The 27500-nt window shown below is 50.8% G+C and overlaps 1 protein-coding gene across 1 annotated transcript in view; it reads right to left on the bottom strand.

The window, feature by feature from the left end:
- VDR (vitamin D receptor) overlaps positions 1-27500 on the bottom strand; it is a 62740-nt gene that overhangs the window by 33850 nt on the left and 1390 nt on the right. Inside the window, exon 3 of the mRNA XM_004610432.2 lies at positions 6109-6256. Within this exon, the coding sequence (XP_004610489.1) occupies positions 6109-6254 (146 nt within the window). The 5' untranslated portion in view covers positions 6255-6256. The remainder of the gene's footprint in view (positions 1-6108; positions 6257-27500) is intronic.

Below are 27500 nucleotides of genomic sequence, written 5' to 3'. Positions count from 1 at the left end.
TCCATTTATAGGCAAATTTCATGACTTCATTTTTCCTAACAGCTGCAATAGTATTCCATTGTGTAGATGTGCCATAGTTTCTTTATCCAGTTGTCTGTTCTTGGGCACTTGGGTTGTTTCCAGATTCTGGCTATTGTGAACAGTGCTGCAATGAACATACGAGAGCAGATGGTGTTTCTGCTTTGTGGTTTTAATTTAATTTAATTTAATTTTGTTTTAGGACAACACCTTCTTGTATGCAGGGTTGATTCCTGGCTCTACACTCAGGAATCACTTCTGGTGGGTTCAGGCAGCCATATGGGGTGCCGGGATCGAATCTCAGGTTGGCTGTGTGCAAGGCAACCCCCCTACCCGCTGTACTATCAATCTGGCCCCTCCTGCCTGATTTTTAACCCTGTCTTCAGAGACCTTTCTCAGAGCTCACTACTGACCCCTTGCCTCTCCCCCATTGGAACAAGGAGGAAATGATCTGTTTAGAGAACTAAGATGGTACAGGGGTACAATGACACCAGCTCCCAGTTAGTGAGTCTTCCATGCCTACGAGACACTGAGAGTTCAATCACTTGCTTAATGTCATACCACTCAGATGTGTGGACACTGGGATTCGAGTCAAGATCTGTGTGAGATCAAACCGTCTTTGTATTCTTACACAACCTGGTCCTCCTCATTAAGAATCCACCAGATTTTAATCCAAGACAGAGGAACATCAAAAATGTGTTCCCCAAGGTCTAAGAGAGTGAAGCAGAGACAGTAAGAAGGACTCCACCAGCACAGAGAGGACCAGAGAGGCAGGTGGCCGCACGTGAGATGGCCATTTGCAACAGCGGGGTAAGCTGTGGCTCTCTTCTCTCCGCTGTAGCACTGAGGGGCTCTGTGGGGGTGGTCCGAGAGTGAGTCCACGCAAAAGGGCCCCAACTCAGGAGCTGAGCGCCTAAAAGAAAACTAAGCTCTCCGGGGGAGAGACAGCGCAGTGAGCTGGAGTCCGGCTCTGCATGCTGGAGGCCCGAGTTCAGCCCCTGGCAGGCACGCTTCCCTGAGCACCCCCAGAGCCATGGGCTGAGAGGACTAGCACTGTCACCTTCCCTCTCAAACCCACTGGCTTCTCAACCCGCGCTTCTGAATGTTGTTCTAGCCCAGCTACAGCCAACCCACTCATTGCTCCCTCGCTTATCTCTGGGCAGCCGTGGAGAGAGCTGCCAAGTGGGCCAGGACAAAGTTCTCTCTCTCTCCTAATTCTGACTTCTTGGGGGCTGGAGCAGGTAGGGCGTTTGCCTTTGTAGGGTTTGCCTACCCTACAGCAGGTAGGGCGTTTGCCTTGCACACGGCTGATCTGGGTTCAGTCTCTGGCACCCCATATAGTCCCCTGTGCACTGCCACGAGTGATTCCTGAGTGCATAGTAACACCTGAGCATCGCCGGGTGTGACCCCCAAAGCCAAATTAATAATAATAAAAATTAAAATAAAAAACAACTGTGACTTCTTAGTAACTCATTCACTCATGCCCATGGCGAGCCCCCAGCCGACCCCTGCACCCGTCTATTCCTCTTCTCCTTTCACGTTATGCCTTTAAACCATTTGCTGCTGTCATTTCAGTGGCCAGGAGTCATGCATGCTTGGTTAAAGTGCTCGCACATTTGGTGGTGGCACTCACTAGGAGTCATTTAGCTGTGGCATTTGTCCACATATGCTAGGGATTGCACAGGCTATTGTGACAGCAGGGGACCCACACAGAAAAACTGCTGGGGTCACAGTCCTGTGCGTGTAAGTGGCACTGAACTTGAACTCATGGACTCATGCTTGTAGGGCAGGTGCTTTCAGGCGCAGAGGCCTTATGATCTTGGAGTTTTGAGTTTTCTATCTTTGTTTTTTCCTTTCTCTTCTTTTTATGGGGGGGAAGGGTTTTTCAGGGATACTCCTAGTGGTATTCAGGGGACCATACAGTGCTGGGGATTGAACCAGAATTGGCGGCTGCATATAAGACAAGTGCTTTAGCCCCTATACTGTCCCTCCCATTCAACACTTTGGGCCTTAACTCACTGCTTGGACACTTGCTCCATTTCTCTGCTGCCTTTCACATCATGGCTGCTACAAATACCCGCTGGGGGAATTGACTGAAAGTCACCCATTCCTGGGATTTCCAGATCCTCGCTAGCCTGCTTTAGGATGCTTTCCCCACAATAGTCCCAGCATTGACAAGGTCCAGAATTGATGAGGTTGAACTTTGTGGTGAGGGAACAAAGAGCATTTCTCCACCTGTCTGCGTTAGTTCGGAGTTTGCAGCATGCAGCCTCGAGGTGTTTTAGGTTTATAATACTTCAACACCAATCCTACCACCGGTGTCAACTTCCCTCCACCAGTGTTCCCATACTCCATCCTCACCCCCAATCTCCGTCCCATTTCACAGGCACATTAAGAAGTTCCAGTGTTGCAGCTTAGATCTCCTGTTGGGTCTCTGTTTTGGATATATGGCTACACCACTCACCCATATCACCAATATAACTGAAGCCCTCATGTCGGTTGACTCATTACTTCCTGTTCACTCCACTCCCCCCTGGATTTCTTTCCTTTTCTGAAGGACACCTTATTTAATAGACAGTGTTAGTTCATAACACGGAGCTTGCAGCCAGCAGTGACATAGTGCATAGCTTACCCGAGATATGTTAGTTACTTGGTAGAGCACATCCAAGTTTTAGGAATACTGGACTTAACATCTCAGCACAGCCTGCAACCTGGCTTTAACAGTGAAAGCACCACCAAAAGGCACAAATGCCCATTCAAAACAAATTCAAAAGCAAAACAAAACCCAAATGGCAACAAAGAGACCACAAGAACACTGGTTTACAGCTTCAGAGCTAAAACAACAGGTAGAGTGTCACCTTTTTTTTTTTTTACCACAGCTGGGAACGTATGATCTCACCATTTCATATAGGTACATAGATGACTAGACAAGTGCCTCAAATATTGATTTTGGGGACTACCAATCAATCTTAGTAGGTAGGCAAATTTGCAAAATTTGCAAGCATGAAATTCACAAACTTTGAAAACTGAATCTGTGTGTACATGTATTTGTGTATGTGTGCTTATCAAACAAAGTCAAATCAAACAATAATAGAAACGTTGGCACTCCAGAAAGCATGACTGACTCAGTCATCAAGATAGGAGAGGGAAGATGAGGGTTGACTGACAGGTCTGCTGCCCATAGTGCCAGACCTCAGAGCCAGGATCAATCTCTCCTGGGACAGGGGTGGAGGGGTGGAGGGTCGATTATAACAGCATAGTATGCCCACAGGCAACACAGCCAGACTGTTGGTCTGTGGTGACATGGACACCCAACCCTGTCATTCCTGTCTATTTGCCCTTCCCACACTTTGCATAAGGGAACCTGTTTCCCTTCAACCAGGTGCCTAGACCCAGCCCAGTCCCCAGGGTTCACAGCCAGTTGTGTGTCTGACTGCAGCAAGCACAGAACAACAGAGTTCCAAGTCACTCCAGTGAGGAGTTGGCTTCCTACATGTCATCACCCCATGAACATCTCCAAAGTATCCTGTCTCCCAGAGCTGAATCCCAGGTGGATGTGACCTGGTAAGAGAGGGGGCTAGAAGGTGGGGGTTGTCCATGAATTAAGAAAAACAAACAAGCAAACCCAAGGCATGCTTAAGACTTTTGAAATTTTGGGACTGCAGGTTGGGAAGATAAGACCACTGATGAGAATCTCTACATTTCTGATTCCTTGGAGCCCAATGCCTGGCTCTTAGAGGCTGGTTAGAATCCGATGGTGGACTGGAGCAACAGCAGGTGGGGTGCTTGCCTTGCACATGGCCAGCCCGGGTTCAACCCCGAGTACTACGTATGGTACTCTGAGTCCTGCCAAGAGAAATGCCTGAACGCTGAACCAGGAGTAAGCCCTGAGCAATGCTAGCTGTGCCAAATACACATATAAACACACACACACACACACACACATACTTCCACATACATGGTGGAAGTGTATTAAAGAATAGAAACAAAAAGTGGATGAAGAAATAATACAGCAAGCACAGGAGATAAGGTGCTTGCCTTGCATGCAGCTGACCTGGGTTTGATCCCAGGCACCATATATTGTTCCCTGAGCTCTGCCAAGACTGATCTCTGAACAAAGGGTCAGTAGTAAGCCTTGAACACTGCTTGGTATTGCAAAACAAAACAAAATTCCATTAAAGGAGGGTGAAAGGTCAAAGAGATTTCTGTTTATTAGGGCAGGATTCCACTAAGGCCATCAGTATTGGCACTCTGGACTCTGAAATTACATGTATATTTAATGTAATTAAATATTATATACGTATACCTGCCATTGCATAACTGTCATTGTGCTAACTCTCTTGCTAAGCCTGTATAGTAGAGGACTCAGACACCAATGCACGCAGGTGGTTAGTAGAGGAAACTAAAACAGAGGAGTCATAGGATTTGAATCAAGGGTCCACAGTGGCTTGGGCCAGAGTGGCTAGCCTTGTATATGGCCCACCCAGGTTTGAGCCCCGGCATTCCATATGGTGACCTGAACCCAGTCAGTTCTGAGCACTGCTGGGTATGACCTCAAAACCAAATATCCTCCTAAAAAAACCCACACCCCAAACATCCGACAGGACAAACAATGAATGGTACGTACACCAGCACTACAACCCACACTTCTGATTGGTTTGACAAGAGGAAGCCGGCCCTGCTGTCCCCATTATCACTTAGCAGGGAGCTCCTTATCCTCAGGTCCTGGCCCCCAAAGGTCCAGGTTGTACCTAGGACACTCAGAGAGGTTCTGGCAGACCCACCCTTCAGGAAGGCAGGCTGCAGGCTAGAGGAGCCCGAGACAGGGCAGCAGGCTGGGAGTCAGGGACACAGCTGGTCTGGTTCCCCAAGATGGGGAAGAGCCTACTGGGAAGCCAGGCACCTCTTGGGCACAGGCCAGTCATTTAGCACCCGCAGAAGCCTTGCGGTCCAGTGACTGCACCGGGAACAGAACTCTGGGGTCTGCTAGCTCCAGAGAAAAGCCTGGGTAAGTCACAGATCCCGCATTTGTGGGGAGTCTGCAGTCCCTAGATTGGAGGAGAGCACCCCACAACCGCCCAGTTCTGATTCACTCTGCCTCGGAGCTGGGGGACGCAGGCCCACCTCTGGGTCTCAACACGGGCCTGGTCTGCTCTTCTCTGGACGGCCAAAGCTCTGACTTTCACTCTACTCCACAGTAGATGATCCCATAGAAGGTCCTTTTGGTCCTTCCATACCTTTCTCTCTTCTCTCCTTCAATAGCATACGCCAAATGCTAATTTCTCCTGGCCATCGGTCCCCTCCTGCAGTTCATCACTTTCTCATCCTCCCTTCCTGGCTCTCTTCCTTGGGTTTCCCCTGGACTTCCCCTTTCTGCCTGCACTCGTCAACCTGGGCTCACCCTCGAAGAGAGGAAGGTTGCTCCTCCCAGACAAGATTGAGTGACAGCGCCTGCACATGCCAAGGTCGACCTGGGACAGACCAGCCATGGGTGAAGGTTCTGGAAGACCAGCCAGGGGGGCAGCTGCCCTGGTCCGCAGAAGCAGTGCAGCTTGGGTGGGAGGATAAGCCCTCAGGCTCTTCCCAAGGATCTGCTTGCCATGACCACTGACCAGTTGAGAGGATCATTCCATAAAGGGGTACAGGGGCCATGGGCCTAAGGGGCCATGGACAAGATGGGGACCTACAGAGCACACCCAGGAGGGCAACCTCTGGAGGTCCTGCAAACCAAGCTAGGCCTGAGAGGGTGGGAGGAAGAACATAGGGCTCCCCTCCCCCGCACCCCAGAATGCCCCAGAGTCTGTGAGGTCTGGGCTGGAGAGGAGGCAGAGGCCGGGGTTCTCAGCAGGTAGACTCTTTTTTTTTTTCTTACGCTCTTTGGGTCACACCCAGTGAAGCACAGGGGTGACTCCTGGCTCATGCACTCAGGAATCACTCCTGGTGGTGCTGGGGGGCCATATGGGATGCTGGGAATCGAACCCGGGTTGGCCACGTGTAAAGCAAATGCCCTTCCTGCTGTGCTATCACTCCAGCCCTGCAGCAGGTAGACTCTTGCTGCCTCTCCTGGCCCAGTCTACAGGGAAGACTCACCTGAAGAAGCCTTTGCAGCCTTCACAGGTCATGGCGTTGAAGTGGAAGCCGGTGGCTCTGTCTCCACACACCCCACAGATACGAGGCACGTTCCGGTCAAAGTCGCCGGGGTCGGGCAGGGAGGTGCTGGCCGCCATGGCCTCCATCCCTGCGAGAAGCACAGGCCAGCCACAGTCAAGCAGGGCCAAGGCGGGCATCCTGGGCGCGCCCCCCCACCCCCCATGTGCTGGGAAGCTCTGGGAAGTTGGGCCGCTCTGCAGTGTCCAGGATTTCTTTTTTTTTTTTCCGTGTTAGGCCACACCCAGCTGTGCTCAGGTCTTACTCCTGACTCTCCACGCAGGAATCACTCCTGGCAGGGCTCCGGGGACCAGGTAGGGTGTCGGGGATCGTACTCAGTAGGTCACGTGCAAGGCCAGTGCCCTGCCCACTGTGCTATCTCTCTGGCCCCCTGAGCAGGATTTCTCTGGGGCCCTTTTTCTGGAGGTCTCCACCGCTTGTCCTGATTCTCTGTGGCTTTGGGTTCCCTGCAAAAGAACCCATCACCCCCTCTTTTCCTGAGAGAGAGCTGAATAGATCCCACACCCTCATCAGAGCCCAGCGCCCCCCAGCCACTTGCCCAGGCATGAGCGGGGGGGGGGGGGGGTCTTGACCCTAAGGCCATCAGAGTCATCTGCAGTATAAAGTATAAGTGTGACACGGTGCTTTGAGGGGACTTCTGAGTAGGGTGAGTCATGGACTGACGGCAGACTTTGGATGGCTTTTATAAACAGGCGTTATCACCCGCCGTGGATCAGCTGAGCAAGGGGAAAAGGCAAGGAGGGAGCAGTATGAATTGCTTGGGGAACTCCTTCTCAGGAGGCGGCGGGCTGAAGTCTCCCCAGGGCACACGGGGTCCTCAGCTTCCCCTGCTCCGCTGTCTCCTGGGCCCCTCAGGCCAACCCCAAACGGCTTCAGGCTCTGCTTTCCCTCCCAGTCACGTCTGTGTCCTCCTAAATGTCACGATGGTGCAGGGATTCTGCCCAGGCCAAAGGAGAAGTGATAGAAAACATATGTGAGGGGACAAGTGCCCCCCTGCATGCCCCAGACTCACGTGTCCTCCACTATGCAGCGAGAGGCAGCGGGGCTGGGAGTACTGGGTAGCTATGAGTGTCTTTTCTTCTTTCTTTTGAGCTGTGGGTTAAGCCACCCCCAGTAGTGCTCAGGGGCTGTTCCTGGCTCTGTGCTCAGAACTGGCCTCTGGCAGCTCTCAGGAACCACATGTGGTGCCAGATTAGAACCCGGGTCAGTGGGATGAAAGGGAAGTGTTTTACCCTGTGTAATCTCTCGGGTTTTATAGCTTCTTTTTCCTTATATTTTGGTCTTTGGGCCACACCCGGCGATACTCAGGGGTTACTCCTGGCTCTGCACTCAGGAATTATTCCTGGTGGTGCTCAGGGGATCATATCCATACGGATTCCAGGGATCAAACCTGGTTTGGCTGCTTACAAGGCAAATGCCCTACCTACTGTACTATCTCTCTGGCCCTTGGCCTCAGAGCTTTTGTTTTAACGACTGACATGATGTCTGGGCTGGTGTTCCTATTTCACCTTTGTATCCCTCGCAGGGCTAAGAGCGATTACTTTTACTCTCTTTACAAATAAGCCTCAGAGAAGCCCATGCCTTGAGGAAGCTCTAGAAACTGAGATTACAAAATACCCAATAGTAACACACAATTTTGTTTAAGGTTTTATAAAGAATTTCAGATCCAGAAAAGAAAGTGGTGCAGATAAGGACGGGGCATTTTCCAAAGAAGTTCAGGAGACTCTTATCACAGACATAGTGTCTATCCTTTCTGCCTCAGTTTTTCTTTCACTGGATCTTTATAATAATAATAATAATAATGATAATAATAATAATAATATAAACGCTGCTGACTTTTCCTTTCACAGGTGATTGATACTAGCTTAACTATAAAATATTAGGGCTGGCGCTATAGAGGTACAGGGGATCAGGCACTTGCCTTGCAGGTGGCCAAATTCATTTCAATACCTGGCACTACATATAGTCCACTGAACACCACCAGGAGTGATCCTTGAATATTCTTAAGTCAGGGAGTGACTCTAAGCCAACGAATAGGGACTGGAGTGATAGTACAGTAAGTGGGTAGGGCACTTGTAGAGCCAAGAGTAAGCCCTGAGAGGGCCGGAGCGATAGCACAGTGGGTAGGGCATTTGCCTTGCACACAGCCAACCCGAGTTCGATTCCCAGCATCCCATATGGCCCCCTGAGCACTGCCAGGGTTACTCCTGAGTGCAGAGCCAGGACTAACCCCTGAGCATCGCTGGGTGTGACCTCCCCAAAAAAGCAAAATAAAATAAAATAAAATAAAATAAGAGTAAGCATGGAACACCGCTGAGTGAAACCAAAACAGACAAACAGAAAATACAACCAATACATAAACAAACTATAGAGAGGAAGAGAATAAGAGGCACGTATAGGTTTATTTGACAGAACTTTGAGAGCGGGGAGGGTTGGGTTGAGGAGGGTCTTACAGATTGTTCTTGTTCTTGTTCTTCATGGAACAGCCAGATTCTATTTTTAGCGGTGGTATATGGTCTTTTCCTTTTTTAAGCACTTCTAAAAAAATGTGTTATATGCCTGTCTGGGTCCATAAAACATGCCGTACTTTAAAACAATTACAAAAAAATCAGGCCTGTGAGTCTGCCAACGTCGTTCCTGTAACCCACCCCAAGTCAAAGTCCAGGCTTCCGGAGTGCCCCCGAGGCCCCAGACCACTACGGGGCAATAAAAGACATTCTCTAGGATGCTTGTGGTTTAACCCCAGTCTGCAGAGATGTCGCAACGCCTAGTCATCATCGCGTTGCTAGAGTCTGTGGCACTCAGGAGAGCAAGTGGGTTTGCTGAGAAAAAGAGGGATGAAGAGAAAGCAAATGTGTGTGAATGAATTAAATCAGTCTAAGGAGTGTGTTGCTTGTTTGATGACGTTATGCAGGAGAGGGAGCTCAGCAACAGTGCTGTCCTGCAAGGGTGTGAGGCACAGGGAAGGCTCCTGGCCTGAGGTGAGGACGCAGGCGCTGTGTTTGGTGGATAGAAAGCTTGACCCAGCAGCTAGAGGCCCACAAGGAACAGAACCTTAGCCAGGGAGTTGGGCGAAAACTCAGCTGTGTGTAGGATTATATCTGCTACCAAGAAACCAAAGTCCATTGCCAGCATCTAGGGATGGCAGGCAGGGGCGGGCAGAGGAGAGAGAGAAGGGAGGTGTCAGGAGAAGGAAGCTCACACAAGCTAGACAGATGATCCCTACAGTCAGGTCCCAGGAGTTCTGATGGCCCTGAGGTGCCCCTCAGAGCTCCCTGCCCACCCTCTGTCAGCATCACTGACTCTCAGAAGCAGGGGGCTGCAGGTTCTGCTGACAGATCCGCATGGCAAAGGCCCATGAGTGTCCGCTCCCCTGTGGCCCCCTTCTATTCTTTAAGAATAGAAGTCAAGGGGCTGGAGCGATAGCACAGCGGGTGGGGTAACCCGGGTTCGATTCCCAGCATCCCATATGGTCCCCCAAGCACCGCCAGGGGTAATTCCTGAGTGCAGAGCCAGGAGCAACCCCTGAGCAATGCTGGGTGTGACCCAAAAAAGCAAAAAAAAAAAAAGAATAGAAGTCAAGGGGCTGGAGCAAGTAGTACAAGTAGTAGTACAAGTAGTACAGCAGGTAGAGCATTTATTTGCCTTGCATGCGGCCGAGCTGGGGTTCGATTCCCAATATCCCATTGGGTCCCCTGAGCAGCGCCAGTGGTAATTCCTGAGTGCGAGCAGGAGTAACCCCTGTGCATTGCTGGGTATGACCCAAAAAGAAAAAAAAAAGAATAGAAGTCAAGAAATGTGACTAGAGACCCACTTGTGGGAACAGGGGGGCAAATGAGTGGAAGCTCAGGGTGTGTTTCTTCTATTTTTTTTTCTTTTTGGCATTTTGGGTCATACCCAGCGATGCTCAGGGGTTACTCCTGGCTCTGCACACAGGAATCACTCTGGGAGGACCTCGGAGGACCCTATGGGATGCTGGGACCAAACCCGGGTCAGCCGCGTGCAAGACAAACACCCTACCCGCTGTGCTGTCACTCCGGCCCCAGGGTGCATTTCTGTGAAGAGTTCAGATCTGGAGGACCCAGAACTGGAAGAGGAGAGACATCCCTCTGCTCAGCGTGGCTCTCTGAGCTAGTCCCAGCCACCAATGAGAGTCCAGAGACCAGGGACCAGAGCTTGGGGGGAGTGGCTTGTTGGAGGTGGACTTGGCATGTCACCGTGGGTGGGTGGGTGGGTGAGGTGGTATTTGGCAGCCTGGGGGGTCAGGAGTCAGAGAAGCTCAAGAAGGCAGGGGCGAGGAGTAGCCTCTCTCTGAGGCGGCCTTGCTTTCCACAGCAGCAGGGGGCGATGGGATTCTTTTAAGGGAGTCCCGCTGCTCCCAGGTTAACTGGATGCTGTGAAAATCAGAGCCAGAGAGGTAGCCTGTGGGTCACTGAGGGCGGGAGGGACTCACTACGCCAGACTGGAGGGCAGAGGGGCCCTTGGGAGACGGCAATATGCGGGCTGGGGTGGCCGTCTGGGTCCTGGTGTCCTGGACCTGTCCCAAAGACTGGGGTCTGGGGACATTTGTGGCGATGAGGTGGGTGGAACATGTGCCGCCGGGGTGAGTGCAGCCACGCACTGCTCGCGAACAGGATGTTTCTCCACTTTTAGCTCTTCCCCAGACAGACTAGACAGCCCTGGCCTCAGAGAGGGCTGAAGGTGGGGCCACTCTGGGCCCAGCCTCTAGGAGGGGTCCCGGAGGTGGGGTTGGCTGAATCTCATTCTCCCTACTTCTACCCAGGTCGTCCCCATTTAGACAGACAGAGAGGTGAGAGGGACCCATGAATACAGGAAGGACCACTGCCTCCCCACCCAGAACCTCTAAGGTTTTCAGAAGTTCGGATCCAGGTAAATCAGTGCCCTGTAGTTTAAAAAAGGAAAAGTGGGGCCGGAGCGATAGCACAGCGGGTAGGGCGTTTGCCTTGCACACGGCCGAGCCGGGTTCGATTCCCAGCATCCCATATGATCCCCTGAGCACTGCCAGGAGTAATTCCTGAGTGCAGGGCCAGGAGTGACCCCTGAGCATCGCCAGGTGTGACCCAAAAAGCAAAATGATAATAATAACAATAATAAAAACTAAAAATAAAAAAGGAAACGTGTGTGAGGCCTTACGAGGTATCAGCTTCTCCACCCACCCAAGCCTCCTGCCAGTGCTGGCACTGAAGGGCAGCCCTGTGACATGAGCGTCACACCCCCACCCAGAGCACTCGGAGTGACCTGCCCAGGGTCCCGGGGCAAGCTCCCACTCCCGCCACCTCCTCCCAGCACAGTGATAATCATCGCACAGACACTCAGCCCGGGTGCCAAGTCCTGCACACATGCTCACTCATTTAATCCCCACAACAACCTTGTCAGGCGGGTACTGTTATCACCCCTGTCTCAGGCGTGGGAAAACTGAGGCACAGAGACATTGATTGTCTTTGGGGCCGGGGCTGGGAGCCAGGCGGATTAGCAAGTCCACGCTGCTGCCTCTTGCAGCCATCTCCCCCACCCTGAGCACTAGACTCCCTCCAGTTCTGCTGAGCTGAGCCAAGAACAATCCCCAAGTCGGGAGGGAAGAGAGTCGCAGGACTTTCCTGCCTAAGACGGGTTGGGGAAGTCTTGGTCAGCATCCCCTTCCTACCAGCCTGTCCCTGTTATCAGGAGGGACCCCACTCAGCAGACAGGCCTCTCCCCACCCCCCACATACACAGCTAGGCAGATGCTCTTTTTAGGGAAAATTATCCTCGATTTACCAACATCTAGACACTATAAAACAAAGCTCCCGGAAGACATCTGATAGAGATACATATTATATATGTGTGTGTATGTGTATATATATGTCATATATGTGTCATATATATATTTATATATATATCTGATAGACTAGTTCTCCCTCTTGGAGAACTTGGCAAGCTACCGAGAGTTTCCTGCCCACATGGGAGAGAGCCTGGCAAGCTCCCTGTGGCGTATTCATATGCCAAATACAGTAACAATGATGGGTCTCATTCCCCTGACCCTGAAGAGCCTCTAATGTGGCACCATTGGGAAGGAGAAGTAAAGAGAGGCTGCTAAAATCTCAGGGCTAGGATGAATGGAGACGTTACTGGGCCCGCTCGAGCAAATCGATGATCGACGGGATGACAGTGATACAGTGATACCCGGTAAGTCCAAGGACACAGGATGTGAACAAAGGTAAAAGATGGCACTAAAGATTCAAAGTGGAAAAAACTTACCAAGTACCACCCCTTTGCCATGTCATACAACACCCCTCACCACCCCCGATTCATGTTCAGAGTACAGAGCGCACCCCATCCTGTGGGTTGGGGTTCCACCCCCACCTCCACCCCACTGCAATGTGCTCCCAGGGGCCATTTTCTGCATCTGGATTTGAAATGCCCAGACCCCTAGCACTGTGCCGGGGAAGCAGAGAGGAGGAGCTCCACTCTGCAGAAACCCCCTGGCTTCCATTCCTCCAGAGCTGCTCGCCACATCAAAACATCCTCCCTGACCAGGCCTTAGCGGGAAATGAGATAACATTTCCCTTCCAGTCATCGAAGCCACAGCCACGGCCTCTCCCGTCAGCTCACCCCGTAAGTCCCCTTAAGTCCCCTCTCCGGTGACTCCTGCTACCTGGGCCCCCGGCAGCCTCATGCAGGGGTTGTCCCGGGCAAGCACGGAGCTTCTGGGCGCCAGTTAAATCCACCACAGTCACTCAACCCTCCCTTGGAATCCTGGGGCCAGGACAGCCATCATGTGGGAGGCAATGCTGTGGACAAGGGCCCTGGCTTCCGGGATCTTTCTCAGCTCTGACATGTACAAAGCCAAGACCGGAATTCCTGTCATCATAGGGCCATTGGATCCCTTGAGAAAGGGATGCCAACATTGAGCTTCCTCCCTGACCAGGTGAGTCCCCCTAGAGCAGAGGGGCCTGCTGACTCTCAGATGGAGCATGTGACCCTATGGAGAAAGGCATCTAGGGGGCTGGAGCGATGGCATGGTGGGTAGGGCATTGGCCTTACACGCAGCCGACCCGGGTTCGATTCCCAGCATCCCATATGGTCCCCCGAGCACCGCCAGGAGTAATTCCTGAGTGTAGAGCCAGGAGTAACGCCTGTGCAACCCTTTCCCCCAGCCCCCAAAAATGGCATCTAGGTGGGGCGCCCCCTTCTGGGCTGGCACTAAAATATCAACAACCGGACTCTTGCTGACATGGGCTTAGAGCTTCCATTCCTTCTAGTAAGAAATGGAAAACTGTGTCGTTTCTCAGCAGAAGGAGAGGAGATTCTTCTTCTTCCTAAACTTGATGCCCATGGAGCCAAACGCATGTCGTTTGCTCTCTGCGGTGGATGGGCTGTGTGCGTCCGAGCCACAGCTCACACTCCGTCACCCTTTTCTTGCTGCTTTTCATCTCAGTTAGCCTCTCTCACAGAGTACGAAAGCTGAGCGCGACCTACCTCACTTTTTATTTATCAGCGCTTGATTCCAATGGAACGTAAGCAAAGTGCTAGCATTGTCAGCTAAAATGATGTCCTTTCTTCTCAGCCATACTCAACATACATTCATTTTTTTCCCCAAAAAACAATCTCAGCCTTATATCCCAGAAGCAGCTGAATGTGGTGATGCTGGTTGTTGTTGGTGGTGGTGATGGGGTGTGTGTGTGGGGGGGTGGTGGATCAGGTCTTATTGTCTCCCCAGTGTCTTTCTCCCTCCCCGTATATGTCATTTTAAAACAGTGAGAATGGTTGGGATTTATTTCTGTATGCTATAATACCCAAGGTCAAATCCAATAGGTGCCAGTCTCAGGAAAGGATCAGCACTGAATCCAGTGACATTAAATCCCTTCTATAATATTCTAGTGAGTTTACTAGCCTGATCTAGAATGTTTTTCCTACTGGAGACAGTTTCTCAAGGTGACCCCTCTTTCTGGATGGTTCTATGTAGGGACCATCTTCCTTAGCGCAGAATCAGTAGTCCCATGCCTTCCAATGACTGGCCATAGACCATCTTTACGGCCCTCTGAGGTGAGCTTCTTAGAACATTTCCACAGAATCTTTGAAGTGGAACCACCCCAGGATGCCATGGTGCAAATTAGGCAAAGGCTCCTTCCTCGTCTGCCGACACATCACCTTTAACAAGAATAAAAGGGAGAGGGGCTGGAGCGATAGCACAGCGGGTAGGGCGTTTGCCTTGCACGCGGCCGACCCGGGTTCAAATCCCAGCATCCCATATGGTCCCCTGAGCACCGCCAGGGGTGATTCCTGAGTGCAGAGCCAGGAGTAACCCCTGAGCATCGCCGGGTGTGACCCAAAAAGCAAAAAAAAAAAAAAAAAAAAAAGAATAAAAGGGAGAAAGACATAGCTACATGGTTTGGGATGTGAGGGAGGCCGCAAGGGAGGAGTGGAAGTTAGCCTGGGTTCTAGTTAATGTTAAGTCAGACCTCCTTCCCTTGGCCGGGCTGAGCATAGCCACAGAGCAGTGAGGTGGCGAAGCAAGGCAGGTGCCAGGGCCTGCCTGGAAAGAAGAGTCAGCGGCCCAGGAAAAGGGTCAGGACAGAGGCCGAGAAGCTCGACAAGAAAGCCAGGCTTCTCCGCCCTGGTGCTGTCATATCTGGGTGACCAGTGTCCAGAGGGAATGACGCCCAGCAGTGTGCCACACGATGTTAGGGTCTGCCTGAACACTGGGGAGGTAGGTGTTAAGTAAAGCTCCGATGACCCAGCGGTGGCAGAGTGGGTGTGGGAAGTTTATTCCTGAAGATGGTTCTTTCACTTATTTGTTTTTAATGTTGGAGGAAATTTTAAAAATATTTATTGTTTTATTAAGCTCCAGTCCAGTCCAAGCTTAATAAAACAATAAACATTTTTAAAATTTCCTCCAACATTAAAACTGGACTGGAGCTATAGCAAAGTGGGTAGGGCGTTTGCCTCACATGCGGCCAACCCGGGTTCGACTTCGCTATCCTTCTCAGAGAGCCCGGCAAGCTACCGAGAGTATCCCGCCCGCACGGCAGAGCCTGGCAAGCTCCCCGTGGCGTATTCAATATGTTAAAAACAGTAACAACAAGCCTCACAATGGAGACGTGACTGGTGCCCGCTCGAGCAAATCGATGAACAACAGGACAACAGTGCTACAGTGCAACAGTTTTATTAAGACACTTTGATGTGTCTTAGTTATTCATAGCCGCATTTTAGGTATACTATGTTCGTATGTCCCAGCACCAGTGTTATTACCACTGTCAGCTTCCCTCTTCCTGTGTCCCCAGGGTTCCTCACCTCCACCCCAAGGTGGTTCCTACTATCTTAATAAACCCTTAATAAATAGCTATCACCTGATAAGGGTCATGGGCTGACAGCCCAGACTGTGCCAGGGTTAGCTGCTCTCTGCAGAAACCCGGCTACCAGCTCCCCATCTGCGGCTCACTCACCCATTTCACCGTCGTCTCCCTTTGGGGGCACTGGCAGGTTCTTGCAGGAACTCCAGGGCTGAGGCAGTGGGGCGGGAGACTCACCGCTTACTGAGATATGTTTCCACTTCTTATCAACGACAATTATTCCTGCAAGCTGCTTTTTTTCCAGTGGAAACTCTGCCCTCAGCTTTGTCAACAAGATTTCTGGGTTGATTACTGCTCTCCAGGTAACAGGCAGGCCATGCCCTGTCATTGCCGGAAAGCGTGGGCAGCTGCAGTGGCCAGCGAAGCGTAAGTGGCCCATTCATAAAGGCAACCCAGGCTCTCAGGTGTCACAGCTAAAGTAATTGAGGCCATCGAGGGGGGATGTGACTTGCCTAAGGCCCCTCTTCGGGGGAGTCATTACTTCAACTTTACCCTGGCCAAATCCTATGTCTTGCCTGTCACAAGTCTCCCAGGGGCTAGTGGGGTGGAGACAGGAAAGGCCGAGAGGAGCCGGCTCCACGTGCCCTAGTTTTCTTTAGATGGCATCACTAAAGAGATGTCAGGTACGAGTGCCATCACGGGAGAGTTGGGAGCCTGGAAAATGAGAAAGCCTGTCGGCCCCAGTGCCATGTTATGGAGTACAGGAAGCCTGTTCCTGGCCCCAAATGCTTCACCCCAAACATTTCCCAGAAAACCACATGACTTGTAAGTCTCAGTTCTGTAGAACTGAGAAGAAACACACCATACCAGCCATTGTGGCTTATAACAAGTCTGACTCTTCAGGGTAGGAGGCAAATGGATCATTTCTCTCTCTGCCACAGCAAGAAGTTGAGTCATACACCTGGCCTTCTCTCCAACAAGGAGGATAAGTCTGTGGCTCCTGCCTACTCGCCCGACCCCGACTCTTTCTCACCCAGTGCCCTCTCCTGCCCTTTCTGTCATCCAGGTGTGGTCTTCAGAGGAGGTGAGACAAGAAGGACCACAGAGTTTAACCTGCAGTGACAGGAGGGTAAGAGGTCTCTGGGAGGGAACGGGAGAGACAGTACAGTGGTCTCCCAAACATGGCCAGGAGTTCACCCTAAGCACAGATCCAGGAGTAAGCCCTGAGCACAGCTGAGTGTGGCTCCAAAACAAAAAAAGAAACCAAAAAAGAGATCCAGGCAGCTATCACCCCATGTGCAAAGGCACAGGGATACAAGGGAAAGGGCATGTCGGAGACCGAGCAACTAGCTCAGTAGGACAGGAGAGAGAGTCCGACCCACCACACTCTTTCAGACTTGTAGAAAGCAATTCTCTCCTCTCCTGAATCATAGGCCCAGTTAAATCTGGGGAGCCTTGATACTAGGTCTTGTAAATTATTGGAATGATATTTTGATGGCACTCAGACTATTCATTTTGGTTTCTGATTCCAGCCTGGATCTACCTTGGACCTTCTAAAGCCTGCTTGTTGCTCTCTCTCTGTCTCTCTGTCTCTCTGTCTCTGTCTCTCTCTCTCTCTCTCTTTTTCTCTCTCTGACATTGTAAGGACCATTGTAATGGACCTGTCTCGCACAGGGTCTTGAAAAGAGGTCACAAAGCCTCCAGGATGTTTTGGGTGACACGATTGAAGTCCCAGAAGTGGATACACCATCCTCCGTGTTTCTTTGGGGAACTACTTTTCCCTGGGAACAAGACCTGCTAGGACTGGAGCGGGAAGGAGTAGGGAAAGGAGAGAGTTCTGGAAAATTTGACCCAGATGAACAGATGAAAATTGTTGTGAGAGAAAAATGAGTGAATAAAAGTTTCCATGGGGTCATATGGAAGTTTGTGAACAATTCAGCTGCACCTTATCAGTTCAGCCTTTACTTCATGCCTCAGTTTGGTTGTCCAGGGAAGCCAGATAGGGTTACTGGGCACAGAGGAGCTGAGTGACCACACAGCGGATGGGACCCCACTCGGTCTCTCAGACCAGCCCTCTCTCAATCAACAAGGTCGCTTCCTCGTTGCCCCGAGTTCCTCTAAGAAAGGGCATCTGGCACAACCTGCAGTGCCACCAAACAAGGTGGACAGATGCAGAAAGTCCCCCACTCTTGTGGGCACACAGCCAACGCTCACTGTTAGCAGTAACAGAGGCCACTCTCCTCTCAAAGCTAACACTGAAGAGAGTGCTCTTGCTTCAACCTCTCAGGCCCAGCGATCCTAATCTGTCTGGAAGCTTCTTTCCCGGAGTCACACCAGGGTAGGAAACATGGAACCCTCTCCCAACTCTAATCCCTTCTCACCCTCCCCACCCATTGGCCGTCTTCTAGTCTTCTGCCTTCCTTTGGGACTCAGAGGCAAAAATGGAAGGACTTTGCTGGCTAGAGCCACTTTCAGTGCTGCCTCGGGGGCAGACAGAGGAAGAGGACAAGGAAGGGCTCATCCCGCAGCCGTCGGTGGCGCCCTCTCCCTGCCCCGCCACCCACCTGCCAGCTAGCAGTGTTCCTAGTCCCGCCCCCCAGCAGCCTGCCTCAGCAAGGCTGACCTCACTGGAGAGGGAATCAGAATGGTCAGCTTCAAGCCCAGACACCACTCTGCTGGCTGGAGTGCTGCCACCTGACATAGGCGAGGAGGCCCAGGGCCATGAGCCGGGGTGCGGGGAGAGGTGGCAGCCCCCACCCGGTTCCCCCTAGCTCCTCCATCCCTTCCTCTTCCCAGAACCTCGTCTGAAAAACAGCCCTGTGGTAGGCTCTTCAGCAGCCCAGTTTGAAGTTTAACAGAGACGAAAATAATTCCCCTGGAGTGAGCTATTTTTTGCCCAGTTTCGGGTAGCTCAGGGTGAGAGGCCGTGGGTGTCAGTGCGGGGAGGAAGCTGGCCCCGGGCCACCCCTTGGTATAAGGCCTTTCCCGCCCTGCTCCCCTGGGGTGGGATTTAGAGGGTGGAGGGACTCGGACTCACTGGCCACCCCATCTGTGGATGTTCCATGAGGAGACAGGACCTACGGGATCTGGGGTTCCTGAGCCCTGGGTTTCAGTCCTCCCTGGCTATCGCTTGCTCACAGGACAAAAGGAAGAAAACACTGCTGTCCATCAAGTCTCAGAAAGGGGGTCCTCTGTGCATGTGGGCTTGTCTCCCAGAACTGGGGTATCAGCTGAGATGAGATATTTAAGGTGCCTTATAAAAGTGATTTTACTCTTGAGGGCATTAAGAGAAGAAGGAGGACTAAACTCAGGGATTCAGTAGAAGACTGGGAAAAACATTCCAAAGTGGGGCAGGGAGCTTGATGCTCCCGTGGTAGCCTGAGGTCATAGTCATGGGGTTCGTGGCAGTCGTGCTAAGGGTCAGTCAATGCCTTCCAAGCTTGGCCCCCAAATTCCATTTCTGTTTTTCGTTTTATCTTAATTGAAGTGTTGTGAGTTACAATGCTGTGAACACGGATTGCACGCACACTTCATTTCAACACCGCGTCCACCACCAGAATAGTCACCCACTCTGCCCCAGCCACCTCTGTAAACTCAATTCTCTGGACCAACTCTCTAGTTCTCCTGCCCTTGGTCATTTCCTCCCCCACTGTACATCTTTAAACATATAGAGAGATCATCCTGTGTTTATCCCTCTCTTCCTGACTCACCTCAGTCTGATATCCTCTCATCCATGTCATGGCAAAGTGCGTGGTCATGTTAACTTCTTTTTTGGCTTTGCCCAGAGACCTTTCTTTGACTATTTGTTCCCTTTTGACTTCTCTACACAGAACTTTATTTTTAATATCTTTGGGAAATGTCTCAGTGGGAAGACAGAGTGGGAGAGGAAGGCAGGAAGGAGCTGGGCAAGGAGAGAGTGAAGGAGAGAGAATTCCTGCATGGAATATCATAGGGTGGAAAATCTCTGTTAGTGCACAGAGAAAGAAGTGCTGCATTGTTAAGCATTATCCAGTGTGGGGAGGGGCACCCATGGTCAGTGAGAGTTCAAGTCTTCACCAAGTAATTCTTTATAACAGGCCTCTCTGGGTTCCATTTTATGTGATGATCACCTGTTCAAAGACACATTGGAGGTCTAAAGGCCAAATCTGAGCCCTCAATCCCCATGAACACCTGCCAGATATTATCTTTTTTTTTTCAGATATTATCTTTTTAACAGTCATTGTTGATGTCTAAGAAATAGATCTTTCACTTTTGAAAATGCTATGCCCAGCTGTCTACTGTCTACACACACACACACACACACACACACACACACACACACACACACACACACACACACACACACACACACACACACACACATATATATATATAAAGGAATGATTTGTTCTCAGATTTGGTTGCAGCAGCCACTCTGCTGGTCTTTTGACCCTCTACATACACACACCCAGACCAGGCTTGTGCTCTCAGGCCATCCTGTCAGGATTTCATCCGTCCTTCAGCCTCACTTGTTAACCACTCGGCCTGGCCTCCTGAAGCAGCCACTATGGGAAGGGAGCACCAGGCAGGGAGACAGCAAAGAGGACAGGTGCTAGAAGCCGTCTGCCTACCGCAGAGCGAGGCCTGCATCCCCATGCCCTGTGCTGCAGTTCCCTCAGCTCTGTCTCCTCAGCTAGCACACGCACAGTGGCACCTGCCTCCTAGATCTCGGAGGGGTCAAAGGGAAGATGTGCGGAAGTGCCCGATACCACGCAGTGCACCCGATACCTGCACAGTAAATGGTAGTGCTGTTAATGTACAGTGGTTCGGAAAGGGAGGAGAAGTCCTCCTAAGCTGCTTTTTAAAGATGTTTTAACTACATGAAAGCAAGGCTGCCCTTCACTTGTCCTTTCTAATTAGTTCAGGGACTCAGTCTACTTACAAACATATTTCCATCCAATAAACATCTAATGAGTTGTTTCTGTGATGTGTTGAGCGTTACGTTGAGTGGTGACACTTCAGGGTTGGGATTCAGACCTGTTCTCAAGGGCTCACAGCAGAGTGGGGAGATGAAATGAAATGGTCCCAGCATTGTCCAGTGGAGCCAAGAGCAGAACTCTCTCTTCCCTGACCTGCCTCTGTCAGCCAGGGACTTTGCACTCAGAAGGGACCAGGGCCTGCTTCCAACTCTTCTTCTGGGCTCCACACCTTTCCAGAACATTACCAAGAGACACCCAGTGGTGAGCTAGCTTATTTCGCCTCCACTTTCTCAGTTTGCGTTCTTGATTTCTCCTACTGCACACAGGTTAGCATATTCCAAGTCAACAAAGCCATTCAGATCTGAAATGCTGTTCATTATAATGGAATTTTACCTGAGGCAGCCCATCCCCCAGGTCTTAACATCATGGCACCCAAGATGCAGATGTGCCTGCCAAGTTGGCTGGGCAGAAGTAACTTCCCGCCCCTGGCAGCAGTCCAGAGAGTCGGAGCCATTTGGAACAAAGAACTCTGCCCTGAAGGTGTTTTCCAGCATCTTTTTGGCCAGCCTGAAACTGTCCCATTTACCTCTACTTTTGTCCAGCCCTCCTCACACTGGAAGGGGAGCCAAGATTCTGCACCAAGTGACTGTCCACGGAGGAAAAGTACACAGGAGGGAAGGGAACTCACCCATAAGAGACCAGACATATAAGCTCTGGGCAAGAAATTGAGCCTCTTAGCCACATTGAACCTCAATCTCCTCTTCTGTAAAATGGGGATAGCAATACCACTTACCTCACAAGAATACTGAGAGGCATACATGAGAAAATGTGTGGGGTCAGAGTGGTAGTGCATTTTGGTAGGGTGCTTGCCTTGCATGTGGCGGATCTGTGTTCAATCCCCGGCACCTCATAGGACTCCCCGAGCCAAAGAAACAAAAGGGAAAATGTATGTAAAAGATCCTACACAGTGCCTATACGTGAAAATCACCATTGGTTTATTAGGATTATTATTAGTTTTTTATATGACCTACTAGCCTCACAGGGTCAAAGATTGATGTAGAGAGAGCCTCTGAGGCTAGAACTGAAGGTGAGAGTTGGAGGTGAATGATAAAATTAGGTGAGGTTCCACCACTGAGCCCGGCATGGACCCAGTGACCAAGGTGAGGCCCAGGGTAGAGTGCTCTCCTGTCCCTGGAGCTGACAGGCACAGACTAGATGTGTAATTACAGGATTGTGGGCTGGGGTGGCCCATACAACTGCCCAGCCAGCCACATTCTTGTGTCAGTGGGTGGCTGGGTGGGTGGGCGGCTGGCTGTTTATGTAGCTGCCAAGACACTGGGTACATTTGACACCTCTTAAACCCGGCACCCCCAGGCAATGTTCAAGTCTTGGAAAGGAAGTGAGTCTGGGCATTCTGCTGCTCCCTTCTTCATGGAATCTCCTCTGTCCTCTCCTCCCCACTTATCCTGAAGCCTCCTGTTCCTCAGATTAGATAAGTCAGATAAACCCAAACTCTGGACAACTGCACAGTGGAAATTTCAACTTCATTTGACCTCACCCAGAGCTACAGACAAAAGTCAGTCCCATCGTCTCCCCAGCCCTCTGTGCTCTGATGAGCAAGCACCCATATGATTCTGCTATTTCCATATCCTTTTCTCAAGATCAATGTCCAAGGAAAACACACATCCTTCCCAGTCCACCTGGCCAAAAACGCAACTCACTGGTTATTCAATGAGCACCTACCATGCGCTCATCACTGACAAGAGGATCTTGGTTAAACTGAGCAGAACATCAAATATTGGGGAAAGAGAGAGGTGTATATCCTTCACCCCCAACCTGTAGAAGTAGAGAAAAAGGGCTTCCACTGCCCCTGGAGACTCTGCACAGGGTGCTCAGGGTCAGGCCAGGGCAGGTACAGGGCCAATAAGCCAGAAACCAGGTCCTCTGGCCAAGGATTGTTATAACTGAAAGGGTTTTACTTAGACTTCATCTAGTATGACTTTCTTCACTTTAAACATGAAATTTATATTTATATTTATATTTAACATGTTTTACATGTTAAAACAACAGGGAACATTGGGACTGGAGCAATAGCACAGGGTCGGGTGTTTGCTTTGCACGCGGCCAACCCGGGTTCAATTCCCATCATCCCATATGGTCCCCCGAGCACTGCTAGGAATAATTCCTGAGTGCATGAGCCAGGAGTACCCCTTTGCATCGCCGGGTGTGACCCCAAAAGCAAAAAAAGTAGGGAACACTAAGAACTTTTATTTCCTGCTGAAAGGAGTGATTTGGGGGATAACCACTGTGGAAAACAGTTTGGCACAATCACTAATACCAAACCAGGAATCCTGGTGACCCAGCAATCCCGTTCCTGGAGATGTACACTAGAAATACATACTCCAAGGAAACAAGAGCCATGAATGACTCTCAGTAGTATTATCTTACCAGAATAGTCACCACTCGAAAACAGCCCTGAGCCCCTCAAAAGGAGGCAGAATGTACAGACTGTGGCTATTCCTGCAAAGGGTCACTACATCACAGAGAAAATTAATGGGTGAACTCCAGGAACAAACAGGGTTTGTTTGAGTGGGAGAAGGGCAGCACAGAGAACATAACACACATAAACTCTGACATGTGCCACTATATATTGTGAAATGTACACAGACCATCCCTTTCAAAGAAAAGCAAGAAAATAATTAAACAAGATTCAAAGTGTTATCTTCATGGGGATAGAGAGTGAGGAAGGAGGTATAAATAGGAAGAGGAAAGGGGATTTTTTTTTTAAGGTACAGTAAATGCTCCATTCCAAATTTAGGAGTGAGCACAGGATATATTCAACTTCTTTTTTTCATATGCTCATGTGTATGATGTACTTAGGAATGAAGACCGTAGACATAAAGAATAGAGGAACTTGAGTTTGAGAAGCTAAATATTTTTCTCAAGTTAATAGATGACAAAGAGATCAAATTTATTGAACTGGGTTTAGCCAAACACCGGCAGTCATTCTCGGTTCTAGAGGAGTCTCTCACCATGATGGGTTTCTGGATGAAGGCATTTGTAGACAATGGGCGGGAGTTTTCTTTTCATGGTTAAAACCATAGGGTCTAGAGTGGTGCCTGGTACACGCACAGTAGGTGCTTACCAACCAAAGAGCTGTCTGCACATGCTTTTGGAGGTCTGCCATCATCTCTAATCTTCACCCGACTCTACAAGGGAGTTACTATAATCCTCAGTTTAAAGATAAGGAAACTGAGATTCAGAGAGACTAAGAAATTTGCCCAAGGTCACAGGCTAGAAAGTGACAAAGCCAGGATTTGAACTCAACTGTGTCTGACTCTGAGTCTCTTCCACCTCACCAGGCTCATTAGATGACTCCTTTTAGCACGACCTAAAATTTACTTCTAAACAAGGAACCCTCTGCCTCTGGCTCTGGCACGTTGGCACTTCGAGGGCTTGTATGGCAGGGCTGGCAACAGCCGCCCAGCAGAGCGCAGTTATGGGCTGACTCTGCAGCCATGGGCAGGTTACTGCAGCTCTTTAAATTTTGGGTTTCCCCACATACATGCAGGGGATAAACTTGGTAACTTCCAAGAGAGGCTGCAGGTTAAAGGAGATAAGTCAGGTGATCAGCACTGAGGGCTAGAGTCCATTTCTCCTTCCAACTGCACTAGACTTGGGTGTGTTTCTTAAGATTAGGCAGGAATGGAAAAGGTAAAGGAGAGAATCGTTTAGAGTTGACCCATGGGGCAATGGCCTTTTTGCCCTGGGTGCATTTAGCAATGAATCACTTAATTAACAAAATGGCTTGTTTAAAATTGAAAGTGCTTCTTGTTTTGCCTAGCAGACCACTCAAGTCTTATTTGATCCCATTCCACCTTGGATTCTTGTGTGCATGATTGAGAGGTACCAAGACGTTCAGAGAGGCACTGAGTTCTGAAGGTGCTAGTAGAGGGAGTCCCTGGCTGGGAGGCAACTGCCCCTGGAGAAACCTCTGGGCAAACCCAACTTTCTCCCAGGTCAACTTGGCCAAATGCTCTATTGCTGGCTTGTTCTGTGCAAGGCATGGCCCTGTGGCTGCCTTTGAACACAGACGTGACGAGGCTTCACCGAGGTCTGACCCATGTGTGAGTCTGTGCCCCCCTGGCTTTCTATTCAACCCCACTGGGGCTCAGTTTCCCATTTGTTCAAGGACCGTAACAATGGTTCCCATGTCACAAGGCCGCAGCAGGTCTGCCAGGCATGTGGCACTTGGAACGAGTGAGCTGAGCGCAGCAAGGAGTTGTTCCTGGAGCGACAAGTCCGTTGCCAGCAGGCGGCACACACTGGATGTGTCACCAACAAAACCCAGGGCCCGGTGGGTGCCCCCCCAGTGCCTGGCATGTCACGCTCTGTGCCTCAAAGCTCTGACCTGTCTGCAGAGGCCAGTGAGAGGCAGCAGCTTCCCAGGAACTGGCTGCTGTGTCCTGCCCAAACTTCCCTTTCCCGCTGGAACAGCTGCCGACGCCCTGCCCAGGATGGGCACGCTCCCCCGTGCAGAATAGGGACTTTGTGTGGCCTTTCATTCTGGGAACACTGCTCGATCTATTCCTTGGCTGGGGACCTGCAGGGCAGGTTTGTAAAAGCATGACACATTCTTGGTCTCCTTGAGCACGACTGCTCCAGCCTCTCGCCCCAGTCACTGATCCCGCAGACACCCCCTGCTTCTCTGCCCAGGGGTCTCGCCCCTTTTCGGCATTACTAGTCACTTCAGGGGGAGGTGCTTCCCGAAAAGTCCTCACCCAGCCTCCTTGTTCCTATCAGAGAAGATAGAGTCACTGGGGAGACTCCACACCCCCACATCCCAATCATGCACAAGTCAGACCTCTGGGGACTCTCCGAAGAGCCTGCCCAGAACAGTACCACAACCACGAGGACCAGGAATCCGAATAAAGGACAGTTTCTCTTCCACATGTCACCATGGCAGGACACAGTCACTGCCACCAACGCCTTATCGCTTGGATGAAGCAAGAATCAGTCCCCACCCCAGACAATGTCGCCAATAGTGAGCCCAGGCTGGAGAGGCAAACCCCAGGGCTTAAGGGCACTGCTCCGTCTCCTGCGCTGGCTCTGGCTTCCATTCTGTGACCATTTCCCCGGAACCTGATTACAAGTGACCTGTGTCCTTTACCCCCTTCCTTCTGGCTTAGTTCCTTGTTGTTGTCTTGGACTCTTTTTTAGGAGGTAGAGGAGACCTCGGACAAGGTCTGGGAAATGGGAAGAAGTGGATGAAGAGGCTGCAGTCGTGGGGGAAGAGGAAAGAGGAAGCATGCGACTGAGTCTTGGCTCCGTTTTAAATCCCAGTTCCCCCAGGGGCAGCTGAAGGGGAGTTGGCAGGCCTTCCTGTCCCTGTCTGAAGTGGCTGAGGCAGGAAAACTAAAGGTGAGGCCAGCCACAAGTCAAGGGTGAAGGGAATTCACAGGAGCGGTGGACTGGGTCCTTGGAAAGGGTGACCAAGAGCAGCGGAAGCCTGGAATGGGCTGATAATCTTAGGGAGCACGCTGGGGTGCAGCGCTGTTCTCGGAACCAAGCTGACCCCATCTCCCCCTCACCCGAAGCACCATACCCATCTTCTCATCATGAAGCCCCTGGACCCACTCTCCACTCGCCCCCATATTCCATTCTTCTTTGTGTTAGGAGTCACGTCTACCAGGATGACTACATGTGCCAGTTGGCCCCAGACGGTGTTTTCACTGTCCTGACTAAACAATCAAGAGCACCCCTTTTACTCTCAAAAGTGCCCTAGTTTGGGGCCAATAAGCAATATGATCATTATATTACCTTGGAAAGAGGGCGGGGCTAGGGGAATCAGACGAAAGGTCTATCTAGAAGGAGGCCCAGCAGGGCTCTCTTAGATGGGCCAGAAGTGGAAGGAGGGTCCAGTCCTGCCTATGTGGGGGCTCAGACCATCTCAGGGCAAGAGTCCTCATCTGGTGGGTTTTCATTTCATTGTCTACACCTCCAAGCCCCGAGGACCGTACTGGACACACCAAAGACTCTTAATCACGTTTTGCCTTGTCCTTGCTTCCTCACCACCTGCATCCAAAATAGACTCACAGCAGCAACAAATGGAAAACTGGAATTCTTAGGACGCTTTCCACTTGACAAGCAAGGCCGCCCTAGCTGAGACTTCCAGATGCTCCTGACTCCAGCTCCACGGCCGCTGGACAGAAGCTTTCTAGTGGAGGGCCAAGTGGCAGAGCGTGTTGGGATGGTCACTGCCTCTTTCGGACTTAGGGTAACAAACTCAGTAGAAATTTCCTCTCCTATCTGGGGTTACCTCTTGGTTTGGCCCACTGGCCCCCTGTTTCCTCCCAAGTTTGAAAGATACTGGTTTTAGTCACTGACTGTTCAGAGAGCCAAGGCTGGGGTCTAGGAGGCCCTTTGATTGTTTCTTCTGGGACATGATTACATGTGCCAGTTGGTCCCAACAGGTCAGTTTTGAGTCCAAATAGGGGAAGAAGTTTGAAAAGCTGTAAATATAAAGAACCAGGCCACCCCAGACAGCACTAGTTCTTCCATAATATTTATATAAATCACGTGTGATAGGTTTTGCTGAACTCTTAGGAGTTCAGAAAGCATCCTAACGCTTTCTCCCTCTCCTTCTGGACCCTTTATCCAGAAGAGTGTCCAGGCCTGAACCACAGGCCCCAGCCCTACCACAGACCAGGCTTTCAGCAGTTTGAGTCAGTTCTATAAGCCTGGTCAGGATTCTTCTCAAATGGGTTCCAAGGCACCTGAACAGTCCTGGGCTTCTAATTTCTCCTCACATATTTGAAGAAACACAAGAAAAGTTGGACAGAACTTTGCAGTCCTAGTGCCTCTGGGTTTGGCATCCCACCAGTCCTGACACCAGTCTACAAGAATCCTGGATCCCCCTCTAGCACCTGAAGACGGAGGGGATGAGAATGGCCCCCAAATACACAACACCCCCGTTCAGAGCTAGCGGAGGCTTCAATGCACGTTCATTCCGGCAACCCACCCCCCCCCTCCCTAGCCGTGTTCAAGTCTCCTCAACATCCTTG

The sequence above is a fragment of the Sorex araneus genome, chromosome 6, assembly GCF_027595985.1.
Source record: "Sorex araneus isolate mSorAra2 chromosome 6, mSorAra2.pri, whole genome shotgun sequence".
Lineage (NCBI taxonomy): Eukaryota > Metazoa > Chordata > Mammalia > Eulipotyphla > Soricidae > Sorex > Sorex araneus.
The sequence above is the reverse complement of the archived record's forward strand: the minus strand, read 5'-3'. Positions and strand labels throughout refer to the sequence as shown.